The sequence below is a fragment of the Staurois parvus genome, unplaced genomic scaffold (genome assembly GCF_062004578.1).
Source record: "Staurois parvus isolate SC_StPar_1 unplaced genomic scaffold, SC_StPar_1.0 ptg000615l, whole genome shotgun sequence".
NCBI classification, from domain to species: domain Eukaryota; kingdom Metazoa; phylum Chordata; class Amphibia; order Anura; family Ranidae; genus Staurois; species Staurois parvus.
In genome coordinates, this window is record NW_028318411.1 from 37,789 (window position 1) to 60,795 (window position 23,007).

Here is a 23,007-nt window from a genome sequence, read left to right on the forward strand (position 1 = left end):
GGCCATGGGCGCGCACCTGCCGATCCAGGGGTGTCACGGTTCCGTGCCCCACCAATCACTCAGCAGATTTAGGCCAGTGATATCTGGCCTGGATTTGCTGATTGATCCCTGCCCTAGCAGTGATCTTCCTGTACTTGTGAGTACACTTACACAGGTACAGGAAATGATGCAATCTTCTCTCCCTGGGCACATTCTGTTCAAGAGAGAGAAGAAAGCAGATCCACGTGGGTCAAAAGCATTACACTTTTACAGTAAAAGCACAACTAGGTCACATTTAACCCCCTGATCTCCCCCCTGTTAACCCCTTCACACCTCTGTCACCAGTGTCTTTAGTACAGTGTACAGATTGTTTTACTGATCGCTGTATTAATGTCTCTGACATCTTCAGCTAGCATTAGCGTCCCTCCCAGATAGCGTCAGATTGCCCACCACTACATCAGTCATCACATTTAACCCTTAATGTACTATGTTCACATGTTATCAGTAAAAGATCATCGGTTATCAATCATCGACTCGTTACTGTGTGCACATCAAAGGTTATACTGCCTGTAACCCTCTGTAACCCTTTCATAACTGCAGAGAAGGCGGGACAATAGTGTCTGAATGGATAAATATATTTGATCACATTAGAACTATACCTGCGTTCACAATAGTATAGTGTCCCCAAAAATACAGCGTTAGCAGGATCAGCCCCACCACCTTCCAGCACCTGCGTTTAGCCCCTACTCCTACCCCACTTCTCCCCCAGCAAGTGCAGTGTAAGTAAATCACTGTCACTTATGCATTGCACAGAAAACTGCAGTGTTAGCAGAATCAGACCTGATCTCTGTTAGCACATGCAGGTATTTTTTTGTAGCGGTTCAAGCAGTTCCTGACAGCCAGATGCTCTTTTTCCCATGAGTCACACTTGGTACCCATAAATTTAGTGGTCAACATGTCCAACAAATGGTACTTTACTGAAAAGACCTACAGAATTCTGAGCATGTCAGATGAGAGCAAAAGGGAAACCTCACTGACCGATTCTGCCTTAGAATACACATCTGTAGACAGAAGCGGCACCCTGACAGATAGCTCAGGCGATGGAGTAGAGGTCCCTTTTAAGGTCAGGCATACCTGACCCCATTCCAAGGTTGCTGAGGTGGTACAATCGCATGATGACTCTCATATGCAGCAGACTGCCAGTACTAGTGCCTCTCTAGCATTTGGTGAACTGGCAAACACTAGCGGCCTAGTACATCCTGGTCTTTCACATACCAGCACTGCAGTATCACTTGGTGAAGTGGCGAGTCCCATAAGTGCAGTGGCGAGCACAAGTAGTGTCCTGCATCCACCAAGAATTTGCACACAGACCCTTAGAGCCGCTTGTGTCCTTCCAGATCCTGATTGGCAGCGCACAAATTCTGCGACACCCATACGTTCCCCATTCATTTCCCAACCTGGAATTCAGGTGGAAACAGCAAATTTAACTAATCCCCTTGCTTTTTTTTATGGAAGATCTGTGTGCATTGATTGTGGATTAAAGTAATTTATATGAACAATAATTTATCGCCGCCAACCCATAATCAAACCTTGCCAGGATATTTGCATGGAAACCCATTACGGATTCCAAATTTAATTTTTTTTTTGGGGGGGGGCTTAACCCTCATCATGGGCATTACTAAAAACAATGAATTGCGGCTGTATTGGTCCACAGACCCGATTCCTCATATGCCCGGGTTCTCTTTTGCAATGGTCAGTCATAGATATGAGAATATAATGCGATTTATGCATTTCAACAACAATACACTCTGTTGTCCTTGGGGTGACCCTGAATTTGACCGGCTCTACAAAATTTGGCCCTTCATAATCATTTTAACCACACATTTGCAGATGACTATACTCTCCAGCAAAATATATGCGTTGATGACTTCCTTGTTAATTCTTGTGTCCGCCTTCCATTCAAACAATTTCTCCCCAGCAAGCGTGCCAGATATAGGGTAAAAATATATAAATAAATATAAAAGATATACAGGCTATACATGTAATTTTTGGATTTATGAGGGAAAAGATAGTCACATGGGGAGCAGTGGTAAGATTAGATACTTGGGGGCACGGTGTCACCATTTCTCCATATAGGGTACCACTTATATGTGGACAAATTTTATGCAAGCTTGCCACTATTTAGCCATTTATACAATCTTGAAATTGGCACCTGTGGCACCGTGCAATCTAATTGCCAGGGCTTCCCCCAACGGCTTGTAGATACCCTTCTTAGAAAGGGGAAAAAGCCTGCTTGAGAAATGATGAATTACTTGTAGTAAAGTGGAAGGACAAACGGGATATTTTCGTCCTGTCTTCCATTCACGCAGACAGGACCATCCAAATTTCCATAACAGCTAGTGTTGTTGAGAAGTCCCTGTCACGGATCGAACGATCGCCACCCTCAACATGCGACAATCCCACGACCATGACCACCAATACGTCACGATCGCAGCGTCAGACTCCAGACCTTCTCACCAAACTCGTGACCGAAGGACTGGCCAATCTAAAACCGTGATGTGACGTGCGTAACAATGCCACACCCAGCTGTACCCTGCACAACTATTTTCCAGCTAATGGACAACAATCTATGTACCGGCAGCCTGAATGCGCTTGTTACTGGGTCAGGTTAATTACGCAACTAACCCTTCTTCACACTGCCACCACCTCCTTTTTTATCAGAGAAAGAGGAAACTCAGGGTTCAGCTATAACACTATAATGATTGAAATAATTGTCTGTATAAAACAGTCTGCAGGCCGGTTATACAGAGGTTAAAACAAACAGTAGCGTCTCTTCAAAGGCAGGGATTCGTGAATTGCGATTAAGAGCTATAGGAACAGGTCAACACTTTCAGAAGAAAGATTTATTACTAAAAGGGTCAAACAGGTGCAATAAAAATATTTTCAAAGAAGATGTAACTAAGATATATTTATATATACATAGAAAACAGCGCAGCACAGCAAAGAGATAACAGGGAGAAGTTAAAGGGTTCAGTTACTTGCCATTTAAGCCTTTGATGTAAGAAGATCCAGGTTTTTTAGAACAGAATGGTGCTTTGATCTCCTGCTGTTACGATGGAAAAATAGGAGATGTCTTCAACTTAACACACTGAGGCCTGCTAGCCTGTTTTTTCAAGTCCCCCAGCAGGGGGGTGGCTCTGAGTAAATGAACAATACTCTGTTTAGGGAGGGATTGGCAGACGGAACCTAAAATTAGAACCAGCATCTTTCATAATTCATATTCTGGCCTATAACTTCCCAGCTGCACAAGCAACAATCTCTCTGGGAGTATTTTATTATGCAGATAAGTCTAAGGATCATGTAGATATGAATTATGAAATTGTACGTTACACGGTGTACAAGTTCTATGTTTTGGCTCCCCTGATGATCTGAGGTGGACGAGTGACCCATCAAAATGTACTTCGGCACATTGGCCATCTGACGAGGTACCCGGTTTTTATGTAAGTCTTCCAGATTTCAAGATATTAATTATAGGGGAAAAACTGATTTTACCAGAAGTTATCTGATCCTGCCACCTACGCTGAGCTAGGTTTTATGAGGTTACAATTCTTTCAATTCCTGGGAAAGCTGCCTTATCTCTGTTACGAGGTGAGAGATTACACAGGTTCTTGGGCAGAGAGGCTCTGTCTCTCTGGGGGACTTTTGTAGCTCTGGGCCCCTTGCTGCTCTAGCCTGCCAGTGACCCACAACCAGATGTTGCTGTGGCTGAACAGAGAGGAAAGTGGGGAGAATGCAGGAAAAAATATTTCAGGAAGGTTAGTCCCTTCACCAAGATGGAGGTTGAAACCAAAACCGCGTCCATCTCTGAGGCGCGCTTTTGCGACAGTCTCTATAACCTTAACATGGGAGGAGTGGACTTCAACGACCAGATGATAAAGCCGTACTAAGACACTTTTTTGTACCAGTGTCTGGCTTTTCAGGAAACTGTTTATTTATTTCAATTGGCCCTATATAACGCTTTTGTGCTTTACAAAGCAACTGGTCAAAGTTGATCCGTCCTAAAATTCCAGGAAGAGATCATCATGGCCCTTTTGTATCCAGAAGGTGCTGTGGCCCATACTCCTAACACAGTGAGCCGGCTGCATGAGAGACATTTTCTCAATGCCATTGCTGGTATCCCAACCCAAAAAGGCACCCCAAAAAAGATGTCATGTTTGTAGTAGACGTAGAATTAGTTGTGACACCCACTTTTTTTGTCCCTCCTTTCCTGGCCAACCTGGTCTCTACCTCATGGACTGCTTCTGTCGCTACCATACACTAGTGTACTATTAGTATAGGGTGCAGCATGGCAAAGTGTAGGGCACATATATGCACAGAGTCTCAAAAGATGTTAGGTAGTGAGGAAACTGGCTATAACATTTTGAAAGACCCTATCATCTAGTTAAAATAAAAAAAAAACCAAGTTTAAAAGAGTTAAAAAAAATAAAAAGTAAACAAAACCCCTTAAAAAAAAAAAAAAAAATAGTTGTTTATTGTTGTCAATTTATTGTTTTACTGTTATGGTTTTATTGTTACAGTTTAATTGTTACCTAGTGCAATTTATTTGCAGGAATGCTTTTCAGGAGCAGCACCAATTTGTTTATTATGACAGCAACAGGGTCTTGCTCTCAGAATATACATAAGTAAGTGTGTGCAGTGCTGTTGGATGAGATTTGTCATCCGCAGTTAAAAAGAGCATACAGGCGTGGTCTGCCGCGGCTGGAAGATGGCCGCATAGTGAGGGGGCTCCCGCCGGCCGGATCCCTCTGAATCGCCGCACAACAGAGCGGGGTGAGAGAGAGCTGCCACAATATGGGGAAGAATGACCGGACCTCATCCGGTGCCCAATCGCGCTCCCCACGGAGCCAGGGTGTGCAGGGGAGACACATACAGGAGCTCTTCCGCTCCCAGCAGCAAAGGGAAGGGCCGCAGCCATCTCCTTCTCCTGCTGTTTCCCCCTCCCCCCCCCCTCTCTACGGCTGCTGACACACTCCACCCTCCCTGCTCTGACATGCAGGCAGCCCCAGACACAGTGCCTCAGCATGATGTCCCCCCTGCCTCACAATCTCTGTCCCTACGAGATCTTCAGGCTGTGGCAGCTGACATTAAGGCCACCCTGACAGCTACACTCACTGCAGCATTGGGGGATCTGCATAATGATTTAAGGGCCTTGGGTTCGCGATTGGAACACGTGGAATCCGCATCCAGGCAAACTGGCTCCACCATCTTTGATTTACAACATCAGTCAACGATACACGCTTCCACTATCAGAGAGCTCCACAGGCATATTGAGGATTTAGATAACCGTGGCCGCAGGCGTAATATCAGAATCCGCGGTCTCCCAGAATCAGTAGAAAATACCGATATTCCCAAGGCAGCAATGGCCATATTCAATAACCTCCTTGGTCGCCCGCCAGTAACCCCGATTGACATCGAACGTGTGCACAGAGCGATCCGCCCCAGAAGGGGAGATGCAGACCCACCCAGGGATATAGTTTGCTGCCTAGTAAGTTTTCAGCTCAAAGAAGATGTCCTCCGATGTGCTAGAGACAGAGGGCGCCTTCTATATGAGGGGACAGAAATACAATTGTTTCAGGACTTATCCAGCACCACCCTACGCCAACGGCGCGCTTTACGCCCTCTTCTGGATACGCTACGTTCGCGTAACATTCCGTACAGATGGAGGTTCCCCTTCTGTCTCTCTGTACAAGTTGGTGGTCGTTCTTACAACCTGCGAACCCCTGAAGAACTGCCCTCTTTCTGTGCCTCCATAGACATCCCACTGATTGACCTGCCTGATTGGTTCAGCTCCATGAGACTACCGCTATCCCAGGATTTGGTAGCCGAGGATAGTGCTATGGATTGGCGCGGTCAGTCTTATCGTAGAGGGCGGATGGCCCCATCGACCCCTCCGAGACCCCTCATAGGGGACACCACGACTACCTTTAGCCCGACGGCCTCTCCAGCGCACAGGAGGCCACGACGCAAAACCTAATGGTCCCTGTCCTTCCCTCAACACTGCTTCTTCGATGCATACACTGCTGAGTGTTTACGTTCTACTGCGACTGCGCACCTTTTTTCGTCCACTCGCCCCACATGTTCCAGTTGCGCACTGGCGCTCTATGATCAATGCTCGTCGGACTCCTACTTTACTGCCTTTCCTACTTATCCGTCAAGATTACAGCCTGCGATTCATGGGACTCTGTCACTATCCTATACGAAAAATTTTGGGCCTCCACAGTTCCTTCCTGCCTTCCAAGAGGTCGGGCGGTGACCACATTCTAACTGACTCGTCCTCTCACAAGAGGGAACAGTTTCTGGGCTCTGCCTTGCTATTCGTCACCTAGTTCTCCGCATCCCACAGCGAGTCCTCCGCCTCCAGTTGGTTATCGATTTGTGCCGTCTCCCAGCCTTCTATCTCCAATTACCATCCGGATGCATCCTGGGCAATGAAAGTCCTCCAGCCTCGTCTTCCTGGCAAGCTCTGAACTTCGAATATTTGAAAGAAATCTTGCGAGCCAGAAGACCAAATAATATATATAAACAATCTATATGTTGGATCGCAAACCTCTAACACATAACTACCAATGTGAAAAACGTGAAATAAAAATATATATAGTGTTGCGCTCTCAATCCTTCAATCAATATATATTAAAAAATGTGTATTAATAAACATAGATACTTATACTTGTGAATCTTTTTGAATCAACTCAAATAACCAGTGTACATGGGGCAATGATAAATAAATAAACAAATAAAAAAATAAAAAATTTAAATAATATAAATATATAATGTATAATTATATATAATATATACCGTATTTGCCAGCGTATAAGACGACTGGGCGTATAAGACGACCCCCCTACTTTTCCTGCTAAAATGTAGTGTTTGGGCTATACTCGCCGTATAAGACTACCCCTCTTCCAATGCACACCAGTGGGAGGAATAGTGTCCCATCATTGGTATCAGTGGGAGGAATAGTGCCCCATCATTGATGTCAGTGGGAGGAATAGTGCCCCATCATTGGTATCAGTGGGAGGAATAGTGCCCCATCATTGGTATCAGTGGCAGGAATGGTGCCCCATCATTGGCATCAGTGGGAGGAATAGTGCCCCATCATTGGTATCAGTGGGGGGAATAGGTGCCCCATCATTGGTATCAGTGGCAGGAATAGTGCCCCATCATTGGTGTCAGTGGGGGGAGGAATAGTGCCCCATCGTTGGTGTTAGTGGGGGGGGGAATAGTGCCCCATCGTTGGTGTCAGTGGGGGGGAGGAATAGTGCCCCATCGTTGGTGTCAGTGGGAGGAATAGTGCCCCATCGTTGGTATCAGTGGGGGGGAATAGTGCCCCATCGTTGGTGTCAGTGGGGGGGAGGAATAGTGCCCCATCGTTGGTGTCAGTGGGAGGAATAGTGCCCCATCGTTGGTATCAGTGGGAGGAATAGTGCCCCATCGTTGGTGTCAGTGGGGGGGAGGAATAGTGCCCCATCGTTGGTGTCAGTGGGAGGAATAGTGCCCCATCGTTGGTATCAGTGGGAGGAATAGTGCCCCATCGTTGGTATCAGTGGGAGGAATAGTGCCCCATCGTTGGTGTCAGTGGGGGGGAGGAATAGTGCCCCATCGTTGGTGTCAGTGGGAGGAATAGTGCCCCATCGTTGGTATCAGTGGGAGGAATAGTGCCCCATCATTGGTATCAGTGACACCAATGATGGGGCACTATTCCTCCCACTGACACTTGCTGACCCTGTTCTAGTACGGTGCTGCTGCAGCCAGCATATGTGGTTGCAGCAGCACCTCTACACAGAGCACTTACCTGCTGCTCCGGCACTCAATTTTCGCGGGGCCGCTCGGCTCCGCCCCCTCGCCGGTGATTGGCCGCCTGTGTGCCTTTCCTGAGCTTCAGTTCTGGCGGCCAATCACCGGTGAGGAGGCGGAGCCGCGCAGCCGCACGAACATCCAGTGGCCGAACTGAAGGAGACGCCGCGCTTCCTGGTCCGGATCGTCGTGGGACTGGATCCAGGTAAGAGACGTCAGCCCCTGCAAACCCCTGTACTTAATGCCGCAGCCCCCCTAACATGTGTACCGGCGTATAAGACGACCCCCGACTTTTGAGAAGATTTTCAAGGGTCAAAAAGTCGTCTTATACGCCGGCAAATACGGTAATAAATGTCCCAAAAAGTGACTTTGTGCTGAAAAAATCTTCAAATGGCATAAAATCGGTGACTGCTTGTGACTCCTCCCTCAAGTGAAGATATGCGCTCACCTCATAGGTAGCCTGCAATTAGGCTATTAAAGCTTGCGGTTCACCTCCTTTGGAACCTGCTTGTTACGAACTCCTATTACAAGAAATCCATGGAATGCGACATATATTATGGAATAAATCTCCTCTCCTAGGGTGCCACTCCTCTATCTTCCTGTCTCCATGCGGTTCTCCATATATAAAAAAGATCCTGACATGGTGCTTTATCGTTTTTAAAAAAGCTTGCCTTTTATTTGCTTTCAAATGTGACACTCACATGTATTCGGATAGTGGTAGTACAAATGTAATCTCAGACTGCCGCTGACTGCCGGAGCTGTGCGCTCGTGGTCCGGCTGACGGACTGACTCCCTCCGAGTGACGTTCACAGTCCCACCCCTACGCGTTACGCCACTGGTCACGTGGCTTCATCAGGGGGATTTGATTCAGTTGGTTATCGATTTGTGCCGTCTCCCAGCCTTCTATCTCCAATTACCATCCGGATGCATCCTGGGCAATGAAAGTCCTCCAGCCTCGTCTTCCTGGCAAGCTCTGAACTTCGCCCTCACGTCTTTGCGGACGTCCTGCTGCTCGCTTGGGGCTGCTTTGTGATGATTTGTTCACCCCCCCCACCTTCTCCGTGGACATTGGAACGCCTGGCCTTCCCAATCCTTCGGAAGTGATTACTGCTCAATTTGTAACGTATATTTTATATTTTCTGTGTGCATATGTTAGTGTCTCTAAAATTCCACCGGGGGGTGGTCTGAGGGGAGGTGGTTATTGTAGGCGGGGACGGGTAACTGCTTTTTTTTTTTTTTTAGGGGAGTGTTATTGTTCGTATAGTCAGTGGAGTTTGGTTGGGTGGATGAGCGCCACCTCTCCCCGCTACTGGTTAGCCATTTCAACATGGGACCATATCATTCTCTCCAGCCCGGCTTTCACTTGGCCAAAATGGCGTACCTGAGGGCCTGTGTGCCTTTGCTCACCCCCATGCTCACTTCCCTCCGCCTCCTCCTCCCCACTCCTACGCCATTCCGAGAGAGGTGATGCTCACCCCCTTTGCTTCCCTGAGGGCGCCAGCTACTATAATTGTGTGTGGGGGAAGGGGGAGGGGGGTTTCCTGTGTCTTATTTAGTCCCCTTGATACTTATATTTTTGTGGGTATGATGACGGGCCTTGATCTTAGGGGGCTTCATTGGTAACTGCTGAACAGGGGCTTATTGACGTTTTATCTGTTCTTGTCATGCTCATTCATGTTTTGATAATGTTGACTTGTTATGTTTTTGCCTTGTGATGCGGTTTGCCTGTAATATGTGCAGGGGTCTTTCGCTGTTCTCCGTTTAGCGAGGTGCCCCTTTACTGTCTTGCGCTCACCTTGGTTTAGGCTGTCCTTCCCAATGCGTTCGCTCTGTATGTGCCTTTACACTTCTTTAATACTAAGTGTAGCTAGACCCCTTGCTCGGCAACATTTCACTTGCGATACTTCTAATAAATCTGCCCAGGTCTTCTTCTTCTGCATGTTACATAACACTTCATCCCCCACGGAAGACCGGTACCCAAACCTTCTCTGTGCTCCACCCCTGCGGACTCCTGACACCACTTATCTCTCTCGAACTCCGCCCCCTTATTCTTGCCTTTTTTTTTTTTAATTTCCCATAGGGGGCTACCGGCCAGCGGATGTGCACTTCCTGGTTTTACGCCCACCTCGTTCCCCACAGAGTGAGCTCGGCGAGCTTCCACTGATCCTTTTCTTTCGGCTTCTATCTTTATCTTTTTTCTGAGCTTCTCTTTTATCTTTGTGCTTCTCTTCCTTTTTCCCGTCCTTTTCCCCTTTTCCTGTTTCTCTTTCTCTCACGTGGAACAGCGGGTCTGTTCCTCCAGCCGTATCCTATCTATAATCTTCTTTTCCACCCCCTCCCCCTTTTTTTTTTTTTTCTCTTTCCCCTCCCCCCTTCCTTTTCCCATCCCCCGAATCCTCGGCATACTGAAGCATCGGACTCAGGCTTCGCCTTCCAGCAGTCATGCTTTCTTCCACCTCACAGCCGGGACAATTGTCTCTGAAACTCCTTTCACTTAATATCAAAGGTCTGAACATACCCGAAAAGCGCTCCATGCTCCTCTCTTACTTACACAAACAGAAAGCGGATGTGGTCTTTTTACAAGAAACGCATTTTCGCCAAGACTCCATTCCAAAGCTTTACAATTTCTGCTTCCCCACAGTCCTCCACGCCACCAACCCCCTGGCTAAGTCTAAGGGGGTTGCGATACTGTTTGCCAGACACCTTCAGTTTCATGTAACAGATTCCATGGTGGATCCTGAGGGTAGATACCTGTTTATAAAGGGAGTATTCGCTAACAGACCTATCACATTCGCCAATGTCTATGCCCCCAATGTTCAACAGGTCTCCTTCCTGCGCTCAATCGTCTCTGACCTAGCCGCTTTCCAGGAAGGGTTACTGGTACTTGGAGGCGATCTGAATGTCCCTTTGAGCCCTCTGCTAGACTCCTCCTCGGGTAGTTCTTTTTTACCCTACAAGTCCCTCAGGCAAATACATATCCAATTACAGCTTCTACAATTACATGACACCTGGCGTACACTTTACCCCACTGTTAAAGATTATACTTTTTTTTCCCCACCACACAATAAGTATTCTAGGATAGACTATTTTTTTTTGTCGCAACCAGATCTCCCTCTCCTCCATGCTGCTACCATAGAACCGATGGTCCTTTCCGATCATCATCCCATCACCATGAAGCTACGGTTTCCCATCTCTCACCCGCGCTCCAAATACTGGCGTTTGGATGCTTCCCTTCTTGCAGATGCCGCTATTGTTCAAGAGCTCCGCTCTAATATGGCTGAATATTTCTCCTTGAATAGCTCGTCAGACACCTCACCCATCACACGATGGGAGGCCCACAAGTGTGTCATTCGGGGCAACCTCATAGCCATTGCGACGAGACGTAAGAAAGCCAAACAGGAGCGTCTGAAGCTCCTCTCAGATAGGATCCGCTCTTTGGAAAGAGTACACAAACAGACTCTGGCTGCGTCGACCCTTTTGGAACTCACGAGTACACTCACACAGCTTCTCACGGAACTGGGTAAGGTGGTTAGAAAAAGATACATTCTTTCACATAAGCTGTATTACGAGTTCGCAAACAAGAGCGGGAAATTTCTAGCCAGAGCTCTTCGTGAAAAACGGGCTAGTATGACGGTGCATAAAATCAGAGGCTCTGATGGCATTGAGGCTACATCCAACCCCGATCTTGCCGCCCATTTTGAACGCTACTATAAATCTTTGTACAACCTCCCCCTATCCATTTGGACAAATCTAGAACTGCCTTGATCTCTGAATTTCTCCATCTCTACGGTTCACCCGCCCTCTCAGAGGATCTGGTGCACGCTTTGGAAAATGATCTCACCTTACTTGAACTGCAATCCGCAGTAAAACAGATGAAACCGGGGAAGAGCCCGGGCCCTGATGGTTTTTCAGCAGCCTATTATAAATCTTTTTTAGATATACTGGGTATTCCATTTCTCGCTGCTTTTAACACTCTCGCTCAACCTTCAGGGTCGCCTAACCACCTGTTGGAGGCTCACATTACAGTTATCCCCAAAGACGGGAAGGACACCACCCAGGTCTCCAATTATAGACCCATTTCCTTGCTGAACGTGGACGTCAAACTATTCGCTAAGATCATTGCTAATCGTCTTCTTCCCTTGCTTCCCTCCATGGTCGATTTTGACCAGGTAGGATTTATCCCTGGTAGAGAAGCAAGGGACAACACTATCAAGGCCCTTAATCTCCACCACTGGCTTCGCAGGTCTAACACTCCGGGTTTTTTCCTCTCCTTGGATGCAGAAAAGGCCTTTGACAGGATTGCCTGGGATTACTTGAACGCATCTTTAGTGGCACTGGGTCTGGGTGAGAAGATGCTTAACTTTATAATGGCCCTCTATTCTGCACCTACTGCCCGGGTCGGGTGAACGGTCATCTGTCAGACTCCTTTCATCTACGGAACGGTACACGTCAGGGATGCCCCCTCTCCCCGCTTTTGTTTGTCCTATCCCTTGAGCCCCTGTTGCGGAAAATTCGTTTAAACCCTGATGTTAAAGGAATCACGGTGACAGACAAGGAATATAAGCTTGCAGCTTATGCGGATGATATTCTCTTGTTCCTGGCGGACCCTCACATCACCCTCCCGAACCTACTGAAAGACTTTGCCCTTTTCAGATACTTGTCGAATTTTAAAATTAATTTTTCCAAATCTGCCGCCCTTAACATTAATTTGTCTGCTGAGTTAGTCTCTGCTTGTGAGGCCCAATTCCCATTTCACTGGGAAAGGGATTCCCTAACTTATCTCGGTATCCAGCTCACCAGTAACCTTGATGACCTTTATGTGAAAAACTATCTTACCGCTCTTCGCTCTATGCAAGAAGACCTCAATAAATGGCACCGTCCCTGTTTTTCGTGGTTTGGAAGGGCAGCGATCATTAAAATGAATGTACTTCCCCGTCTCCTGTATCTCTTCCAAACATTACCAATTCACTTACCTCTTGCTTTTTTTGCTTCTTGCAAAAGACTGTGTTCACTGTTCCTTTGGAGCCACAAACGTCCGCGTATTGCCTACTCCCAATTAACCCTCTCTAAACTTAAAGGGGGTATAGGATTTCCTGATCTTTACCGCTACTATTGGGCTTGTCATCTTTCCCGGATAGTTGATTGGCACGTTCATACTGCCTCTAAAGACTGGATATCTATAGAGAATGCTTGCTCGCCCTTCCCCCTGGCATCGATTCCTTGGCTCTCGCCGAAACACACGCCACAAGCTCTTCTCACCCATCCCTTGGTGGGACCTACAGTTGCAAGAAAAAGTATGTGAACCCCTTGGGATTACGTGGAGTTTTGCATGAATTGGGCATAAAATGTGCTCTGAATGTCATCTAAGTCACAACAATAGAAGAACACAGTCTGCTGAACATAATACTATACAAACATTAGATGTTGCCATGGTTTAATTGCACATAACATGTAAACATTCACAGTGCAGGGAGGAAAAAGTATGTGAAGCCCTAGCTTAATGACTTCTCCCAGAGCTAATTGGAGCCAGGAGTGAGCCAACCTTGACTCCAATCAGTGTGATGATATTGGATGTGTTGCTGACAGCTGTCCTGCCCTTAAAAAACACACACCTGTTTTGGGTTTACTGGTTTCAAGAAGCACTGTCTGATGTGGACCATGCCTCGCAGAAAAGAGCTATCAGAAGACCTACGATCAAGAATTGTTGACTTGCATGAAGCTGGAAAGGGTTACAAAAGTATCTCCAAAAGCCTTGATGTTCATGTGTCCATGGTAAGACAGACTGTCTACAAATGGAGAAAGTTTAGCACTGTTGCTACTCTCCCTAGGCATGGTCGTCCTGTAAAAATGACTGCAAGAGCACAGCGCAGAATGCTGCATGAGGTAAAGAAGAATCCCAGAGTGTCAGCTAAAGACCTACAGAAATCTCTGGCACATGCTAACATTTTTGTTGACACATCTACAATAAGGAAAACATTAAACAAGAATGGAGTACATGGGAGGACACCACGGAGGAAGCCATTGCTGTCCAAAAAGAATATTGCAGCACGTTTGAAGTTTGCAAAAGAGCACCTGGATGTTTCACAGCACTACTGGCAAAATATACTGTGGATAGATGAAACGAAGATTGAGTTGTTTGGGAAGAACACACAACACTATGTGTGGAGAAAAAAAGGCACAGCACACCAACATCAAAACCTCATCCCCACTGTAAAACATGGCGGAGGGAGCATCATGGTTTGGGGCTGCTTTGCTGGCTCAGGGCCTGGATGGATTGTTGGCATTGATGGGAAAATGAATTCCAGAGTGTATCAAGACATTTTGCAGGAAAACGTACGACCATCTGTCCGCCAACTGAAGCTCTGCAGAGGATGGGTGATGCAACAGGACAATGACCCAAAGCATACAAGTAATTCAACAAAACAATGGCTGCAACAGCACAGAATACGTCTTCTGGAGTGGCCCAGTCAGAGTCCTGACCTCAACCCGATTGAAATGCTGTGGCATGACCTAAAGAGAGCGATTCACACCAAACATCCCAAGAATATTGCTACACTGAAACAGTTTTGTGAAGAGGAGTGGTCCAAAATTACTCCAGATCGTTGTGCAGGTCTGATCTGCAACTACAGGAAACGTTTGGTTGAGGTTATTGCTGCCGAAGGAGGGTCAACCAGTTATTAAGTCCAAAGGTTCACATACTTTTTCCTCCCTGCACTGTGAATGTTTACATGTTATGTGCAATTAAACCATGGCAACATCTAATGTTTGTGTAGTATTATGTTCAGCAGACTGTGTTCTTCTATTGTTGTGACTTAGATGACGTTCAGAGCACATTTTATGCCCAATTCATGCAAAACTCCACGCAATCCAAAGGGGTTCACATACTTTTTCTTGCAACTGTACTCTGTTTGATGTAATGTTTGTTACCCATGTTAAATTTAAATAAACCAAAGTTATTAAAAAAAAAGAAAAGAAGTCCAGTATGGGATCGACACCTTACCACATAGCTCCTGGAGCTCTCCTTTGGACTTAACTCCCCCACGTTTGAGGCAATGAGTCACCAGCAGAGATAAACCTATCTCATGCATTGGAATCACCCCAGTCTCCAACCCAGGGGGGAACTCTGGATTACCAGCAATAGGAGTGAGAGGACCCGGAGAACTAGGAAAACCCAAAGTCATGAAATCAATCTAACGCTGTGCCAATTAAGGGGTGTGCTAACAAATGCTTTGTATAAGAAGATTGACAGCCGCGGTAAAAATAATAAAGGATCTAAAATGTAAGAACTTTCCAGGGAAACCCTTGGCATGACAATTCCAATCTATAATTCTGGTAAAGTGAGTAGCGTAGGTAATACTTTTTAAAGTCTGGTAACCCCATACCTCCAGAACTCTTGGTGCATGTGATGAGTTGAAATTGAATACGTGTTTTTTTATTGGACATACGTCACCTGTTTGTCTACTTCCTGGTGACGTATGTCCGGACACAGTGGCCATATTGGATTCCCCCAGGTGCATGCATATCTACCCACAGGCTGGGAAAAACGCTTTTTTATGGAAAGGAGCATGTGAGTGGAATACTTTGTAATTTTTAACTTTGCCTATTAAATTTACTACACTATGGAAGGCTTTCTTGTCTTTTTATGAGTTGCATAAGAGAGGAGGAGGAATAAGGAGTCTGCCAGAGGAATATACCACTGAGGTGGTAACTGCTTTGAGGCCCTGTGTGGGTCGAGGAAGGGAGGTGAGCAGGCATTGCTGCCATTTGAAGGAGAGTACTTGCACTTAGAAGTGGAGATCACGTGTGTGTTCCAGCTTAAAGCACAGTCACATGCATGGAATATTTTTTTCACCTTTGATATTGTCTTGTTCACCTATGGCATATATCATTTATGTATAATTTAGACACCATTGTATGTGGCCAATATTCTGTTTTCACGTATATATATATTCTGTTCATTATATTTGATTTATGCACTATATATTTAGTTTCCTAATGTGTGTTATTTAGCTATTTTGGTTGACACTATTTTTTCTTTTCACTAGAGGGAGTCAACACACATTTATTATATATAGTGGTCACTTTGATTTATAATTACACTATATGGAGATACATGATTGTATTCATGTGATACAAGCGCTTCACTAATTTTTAATTTTATTTTGCACTTATTGGTATCAGCTAAGTGACAGCAGCTGTATTTTGTCAATTATTCCCATGAGCGCAGGAGGATCCCTTATTATTTAAATAATGGTATATTACTGAGCTTTGGGGTGTAGGCCTTTTGAGGATTGTAAGAAGGAGGTCTAGGAGTTGGTGGAGGTTCGAAGAGTGTAAGAAAGAGCGGGGAAAGTGATGTCCCAGCCAAAGAGCACCTAATAGATATTCAGGTTGTGAGTCCAGTGTAGTTGTTTCAATTTGGAGTCAGGGAATTTGATGGTTTGAGGTCCACCAATTTTTAGTTTGGTCTAGAATAGTAGCCTTGTAGTATTTCTTGACATCTGGAGCTCCCAATCCATTGAGAGTTTTAGGAATACATAGTTTAGAGGCTTTTAATCTTGTTTTTTTGTCCACCCAAAAACAGTGGTTGATAACGGCCTGTAGCTTTTGTAGATCAGATACTAAAATAGGAATGGGCAAAGTTCTGAAAAAGTAGAGGTGGTGGGGTAGTAGAAACATTTGGTTGAGTGCTATACACCCTGCCAATGAAGCTTTTGATGGTGTTGAGGTCTTTACTGAGATTTTGAAGTTTAGTGACTAATTCAGATAGATTATTTCATAGGAGATTAGAAAAGTGAACACTGAGTTGGATACCCAGGTATGTCATGAAGGAGTTTGGTGCCCAGGAGAAGGGGGAAATCTTGGTTATGGCCTCTTTAGTATCTGTTGGTAGGGAGACTCCTAACCAGGGGTGGACTGACCATTCGAGCACTCAGGCATTGCCTGAGGGCCCGGGGGTTAGTAGTGGGCCCCATGAAATGCTCCTTGTACCTTTTTATAGGTTTTTTTTTGGGTGTGCTTTAAGTGTGGGCAAGGACACTGGGGCCCCATGATCCCCTATTGCCCGGGGGTCCCATGAGTTGTCAGTCCACCCCTGCTCGTAACATAGCAGATTTGGTGTAGTTGAGTTTATAGAGGGATATTTTAGAGAATTGATCAAGGAGTGAGCATAGGTGGGGCAAGGAATGTTCCAGATCTGTCAAAGATATAATAATATCGTCGACATAGAGGCCTATTTTACGTGAAGTGTGACCAACTTGTATTCTTTTGACCTGTGGGTGGGTACACATGGCCTGTACTAAGGGTTAAATAACCATGGCAAAGATCAAGGGTGAGAGAGGACATCTGGCGTGTGCCATTTGTTATTGGGAAGGGGTCTGATAATAAATCTGATGTCCAGACTTTGGCGCCAGGGTTTGAGTACAGCCCCATGATCGCCCGGAGGAGAGTACCAGAAATGCCAAATTTTAGGAGTACTGCCTCTAGATATTGCCAGTGAAAATTATCAAATGCCTTCTCCGCATCTAGGGAGATAAGTTGAGAAGGCAAGTGATGGCGCTCGGCCCATTGAATGAGGTTGAGGTATCGTCTGGTGCCAACCGAGGACTGTCTGTTGGGTATGAAGCCCACTAGGTCAGGATGAATAAGCTGTGATATATGAGAAGCAAATCGGGAGGCAAGTAATTTAGCGTAGATTTTTAGATCTGTATTGAGAAGCGACATTGGGCGGTAGTGTGCTGAGTCGTGAGGGGACTTAACCAGTTTAGGGATGGTGACAATAATGGCTTCTAGGGAAGTCACTTGTAGCTAGAAATTTATTAAGAGAGTTTATTAAGTGAGGTACTAGTTGGTCAGGGTAGGTTCGGTAATATTAATTACAATACCCATCCGGCCCTGGGGCTTTGTTGTTAGGTAGGGATTTATTGACAGCGCTAGGTTAAGGCTCAGTAAAGGGTTGAGAGATCTGTTGTAGTTGATTAACCATTAAGGATGGGAGTTGTAGGTATTCTAGGAAAGTCCTGATTGCTCTAGTAGTGGGTTGAGGGCTAGAAGGGGAAGAGTTAAGGTTATATAGTTTTGAATAGAAGGATGGAAATACATTGGCTATATCTTTTTCAGGTGAAATCCACCAGATACGTGATTTTAGTTTGGGCAGCTCTACGCTTATACTGTTGTGCCAGAAATTTGCCAGGCTTGTTACCTTGAGTGTAAGGCAAAGGCGTTGGACATAAAAATCAAAGCCAGTGCAAAGGTATGAAATAAGGGAGGTATGGACGGAGCGCAGTTCAGTCATGAGAGAGTCAGTGGGGGTAAGTTTGGTACGGGTCTCGAGTGAGCAAATTTGGGCTAGATGGGTATTAATAGTCATTTCCCATTTCCGCTTCTCCTGGGCACCAAGTTTAATACATAAGTCCCTTATGATAGACATATGAGCATTTTATAAGATAGTGGGGTTAGAGACAGAACCTAGGTTGGTAGCATAGTACGTCTCAATTTCTGATTTCATCTGTTCCTGATACTCCAGTTGACTAATGATAGGTGTGTTCATATGCCAAATAGAGTGGCCTACTGGACTTATTTTCAAATACACAATTATTTAACTAACCGCAGATGGAAGGCAACTTTTTTCTAGGCCACTCATAACTCTGGAAACACTCTGCATAAAGGGGAAAGCCATCGACAAAACCACCTGTTTGGCCTTTTCATGGCTTCAAAACACTCTCTCTGAACCCCCTGACAACTTTTGGATGGGTTGGAAATCAAACCTTCAGGTAGAGTTCTCTGATGAGCAATGGAGAAAAGCCTGTATTTTTGCTCACAAATGCTCAATCCTCATTAGGACTCAAGAAACCTATGATGGTGCTGTAAATCTGCCGAGGGCTCCTTGTAATATATTTGGTGGCAATGCCCAAGACTTATGCCATTGTGGGTCAAAGGTCCCGGTTGATATACTCTATTACTGAGACTGCATTACCCTTAACCCCTGAATGTTGTCTCCTCCAAATCTCTGAGTGCTCTTTGAAGTCGTACAATCAATCATTGGTATGGCACCTTTTGAATGCGGCCAAGCCCCTAATCCCCAGTCATTGGAAGACCTCTCAGGCCCCCTCGATTCAACACTGGATAAGAGAGGTTAACGTCATTCAGGAGTTGGAAAGAACATTGACTATGACCGATGACATAGTTGCCAGATTCCATAAACTATGGTCGATTTGATATGCTTTCACTTTTTCAGAAACATATAAAGGGCTGATGGGCGATTAACACTTTTCTACTTTTCAATGTGCGTATCATGCTGGTGGATACTTGACTCTGCTTGCGGAATTAGATCTGTTTTTACGACTTCTGTTCTCTTTCTTTCTCTGCTAAATATCCTTTTTCTATTCATGCACGTTATGTCAGATTTGATGTTTGTACTTTCAATTTATAAACATTTTAATCTGTGAATGCCTCATGTAGACCAATGATCTGATTGCACTAAGTTTTTCCAGAGGCCAGCATTTGTTACTGTGTACTACATGACTTCATAACATGCAAATCTTTTTTTGTAGTTCATTGATGTTATATGTTCTGCTCTCTATGAATAAAAAATATTTGTTAAAAAAAATACTCCACCCATAATCCCCATATAGAAAAAAATATATTATCCTATTATCAGAAAGGGGTACAATGTGTTCCTAGGCATGTATAACTATAATATTCCACCCATAATACCCATACAGAAAAATAACTATATCCATATTCTTAGGAGAAACAGGTCAAATATAAATGTTGACATGTGTATCTGCAATCATCCACCCATAATACCCATGTAGAAAAATATTTATGCCCATAATCTTTTCAGAAATGGGTGAAATATGGTTCCATAATAACAATGTAGAAAAAAAAAACATTATTCTTATTAGAAAGAGGTCAACTGTGTTCCTAGACGTGTTTACCCATATTTCACACACAATTACCATGTAGAAAAATAACTATACCCATATTCTTTGGAGAAACCATTCAAATATGGTCTTTGAAATGTGTATCTGCAATCATCCACCCATAATCCCGATGTTATAAAAAATAATATTTTCATATTATCAGAAAGGGATCAAATGTGTTCCTAGGCATGTTTAACTATGACATTCCATCCATATTCCCTGTGCTGAAAAATAACTATGCCCATAATCTTTTCAGACATAGATGAAATATGATCCTTGGCATGTGTATCCACAAACATGCACCCATACATCTCATGTAAAAAAATAATTATATATATTTACTTATCCGATATAGGTTAAAAGTTACCATGATATTCCCCCTTAAAACAATGTTACCCATATATTTATTTAAAAAGGTGAAATGTAATGTGTATGGGATGTGTAACCATTACAGGTGAAACGCGAAAAATTAGAATATCGTGCAAAAGTTCATTTATTTCAGCAATGCAATTTAAAAAGTGAAATTAATATATGAAATAGACTCATTACATGCAAAGCAAGATAGTTCAAGCCGTGATTTGTCACAATTGTGATGATTATTGCTTACAGCTCATGAAAACCCCAAATCCACAATCTCAGAAAATGAGAATAATGTGAAAAGGTGCAATATTCTCGGCTCAAAGTGTCCCACTCTAATCAGCTAATTAAGCCATAACACCTGCAAAGGGTTCCTGAGCCTTTAAATGGTCTCTCAGTCTGGTTCAGTAGGAATCACAATCATGGGAAAGACTGCTGACCTGACAGTTGCCCAGAAAACCATCATTGACACCCTCCATAAGGAGGGAAAGCCTCAAAAGGAAAATTGCAAAAGAAGTTGGATGTTCCCAAAGTGCTGTATCAAAGCACATTAATAGAAAATTATGTGGAAGGGAAAAGTGTGGAAGAAAAAGGTGCACAAGCAGCAGGGATGACCGCAGCCTGGAGAGGATTGTCAGGAAAAGCCATTCAAAAGTGTTGGGGACTTTCACAAGGAGTGGACTGAGGCTGGAGTCAGTGCATCAAGAGCCACCACACACAGACGTATCCTGGACATGGGCTTCAAATGTTGTATTCGTATAGTCAAGCCACTCCTGAACAACAAACGTCAGAAGCATCTTACCTGGGCTAAAAAAAAAAACAGACCTGGTCTGTTGCTCAGTGGTCCAAAGTCCTCTTTTCTGATGAGGGCACCTTTTGCATCTCATTTGGAAACCAAGGACCCAGAGTAAGGAGGAAGAATGAAGAGGCCCAAGGACCCAGAGTATGGAGGAAGAATGGAGAGGCACACACTGCAAGATGCTTGAAGTCCAGTTTGAAGTTTCCACAGTCTGTGTTGATTTGGGGAGCCATGTCATCTGCTGGTGTTGGTCAACTGTGCTTCATTAAGTCCAGGGTCAATGCAGCCATCTACCAGATTTTGGAGCACTTCATGCTTCCTTCTGCAGATGAGCTTTATGGGGATGCTGACTTCATTTTCCAACAGTACTTGGCACCTGCCCACACTGCCAAAAGCACCAAAACCTGGATCAATGACCGTGGGATTACTGTGCTTGATTGGCCAGCAAACTCACCTGACCTGAACCCCATAGAGAATCTATGGGGCATTGCCAAGAGAAAGATGAGAGACATGAGACCGAACAATGCAGAAAAGCTGAAGGCCGCTATTGAAGCATCCTGGTCTTCCATAACACCTCAGCAGTGCCACAGGCTGATAGCTTCCATGCCACGCCACATTGAGGCAGTAATTGCTGCAAAAGGGGCCCAAACCAAGTACTGAGTACATATGCATGCTTACACTTTTCAGAGGTCCGATATTGTTCTATGTACAATCCTTGTTTTATTGATAGCATGTAATATTCTAATTTTCTGAGGTTGTGGATTTGGGGTTTTCATGAGCTGTAAGCCATAATCATCACAATGATGACAAATCACGGCTTGAACTATCTTGCTTTGCATGGAATGAGTCTCTCATATATTAGTTTCACCTTTTAAGTTGCTGCACTGAAATAAATGAACTTGTGCACCATATTCTAATTTTTGTTTCACCTGTATATTCCTCCCATAATCCCCATGCAGATCCATAAAAACCACATTGTTATCAGAAATGCATTCATTTTTTTTTTTTGGAATTTGTGATTTTTAATCTTCATTTTTTAAAAGGTTCCCAATAAAACTGTTGAAATGTAGAGCTTTCCACATCTCGTACTATATGAAATCAGTAAATCTGTTCCTAGTAATATATGGAGTAATGTCTCCATGATTTCTGTATAATTTCCTATGATGCCATGTTACAGCCGCACATATATCAGTCAGTGAAGAGTTAAACATTCGCCTCTACTACGTGTAACAATGTATCAAGCAGAGCAGAAAAGAGAAACAAGAAAATCCTTCCCGTCTATGTGTGTAATATAGTGACACCTAATGGGAGTGTTGAGCATTGCAGCCAATCCTCCCATCCCCCCAATGTGCAGGTTAGTCCGTCCCTAGAACGAATGTCCAGTGTAAGTGTGACGTGTGGGGGACCTCTAGCGGCAATACAATGTGATGACAGCTCAGTGATTGGAATGGTGGGCGGCTCTTAGAAGAGCCTTTGTGTCCTTGTTGGGATGATGGGGCCCCGGGGGGCGGGGGGATTACTTGGCGCTGGTGTACTTGGTGACGGCCTTGGTGCCCTCGGAGACGGCGTGCTTGGCCAGCTCTCCGGGCAGGAGGAGGCGGACGGCGGTCTGGATCTCCCGGGAGGTGATGGTGGAGCGCTTGTTGTAATGAGCCAGGCGGGAAGCTTCGCCGGCGATGCGCTCGAAGATGTCATTGACGAAGGAGTTCATGATGCTCATGGCCTTGGACGAGATGCCGGTGTCGGGGTGGACCTGCTTGAGCACCTTGTACACGTAGATGGCATAACTCTCCTTCCTAGTCTTCCTCCGCTTCTTGCCGTCCTTCTTCTGGCTCTTAGTCACGGCTTTCTTGGAGCCCTTCTTGGCCGCCGGCGCAGCCTTGGCTGGTTCAGGCATGATCAGGGTTCACCACTGCTTGGCTGGCTGCGGGGAAAGTGTGCTGGAGTCGCCCTCATGTGCTGCTTTTATAGGCGGCCTATGCAAATGAGTCTCATCCCACCTCACTCTTCTATTGGAGGACTCGGTCAAGTGATGGAAAGGGACGTCTTTCTTCCATTCCTGGAGTATAGATTGGTGTAGAATGAAGTCTGACC

At 45.0% G+C, this 23,007-nt stretch overlaps 1 protein-coding gene across 1 annotated transcript; it reads right to left on the reverse strand.

Annotated features, from left to right (window-relative positions):
- Nucleotides 1-22,364: 22,364 nt before the first annotated feature.
- On the reverse strand, nt 22,365-22,810 carry LOC149449506 (histone H2B 1.1-like). Its single transcript, XM_089693125.1, has one exon. It carries the CDS (start codon nt 22,808-22,810, stop codon nt 22,430-22,432), a length of 381 nt encoding a protein of 126 aa, XP_089549251.1. The 3' UTR covers nt 22,365-22,429.
- Nucleotides 22,811-23,007: the final 197 nt, after the last annotated feature.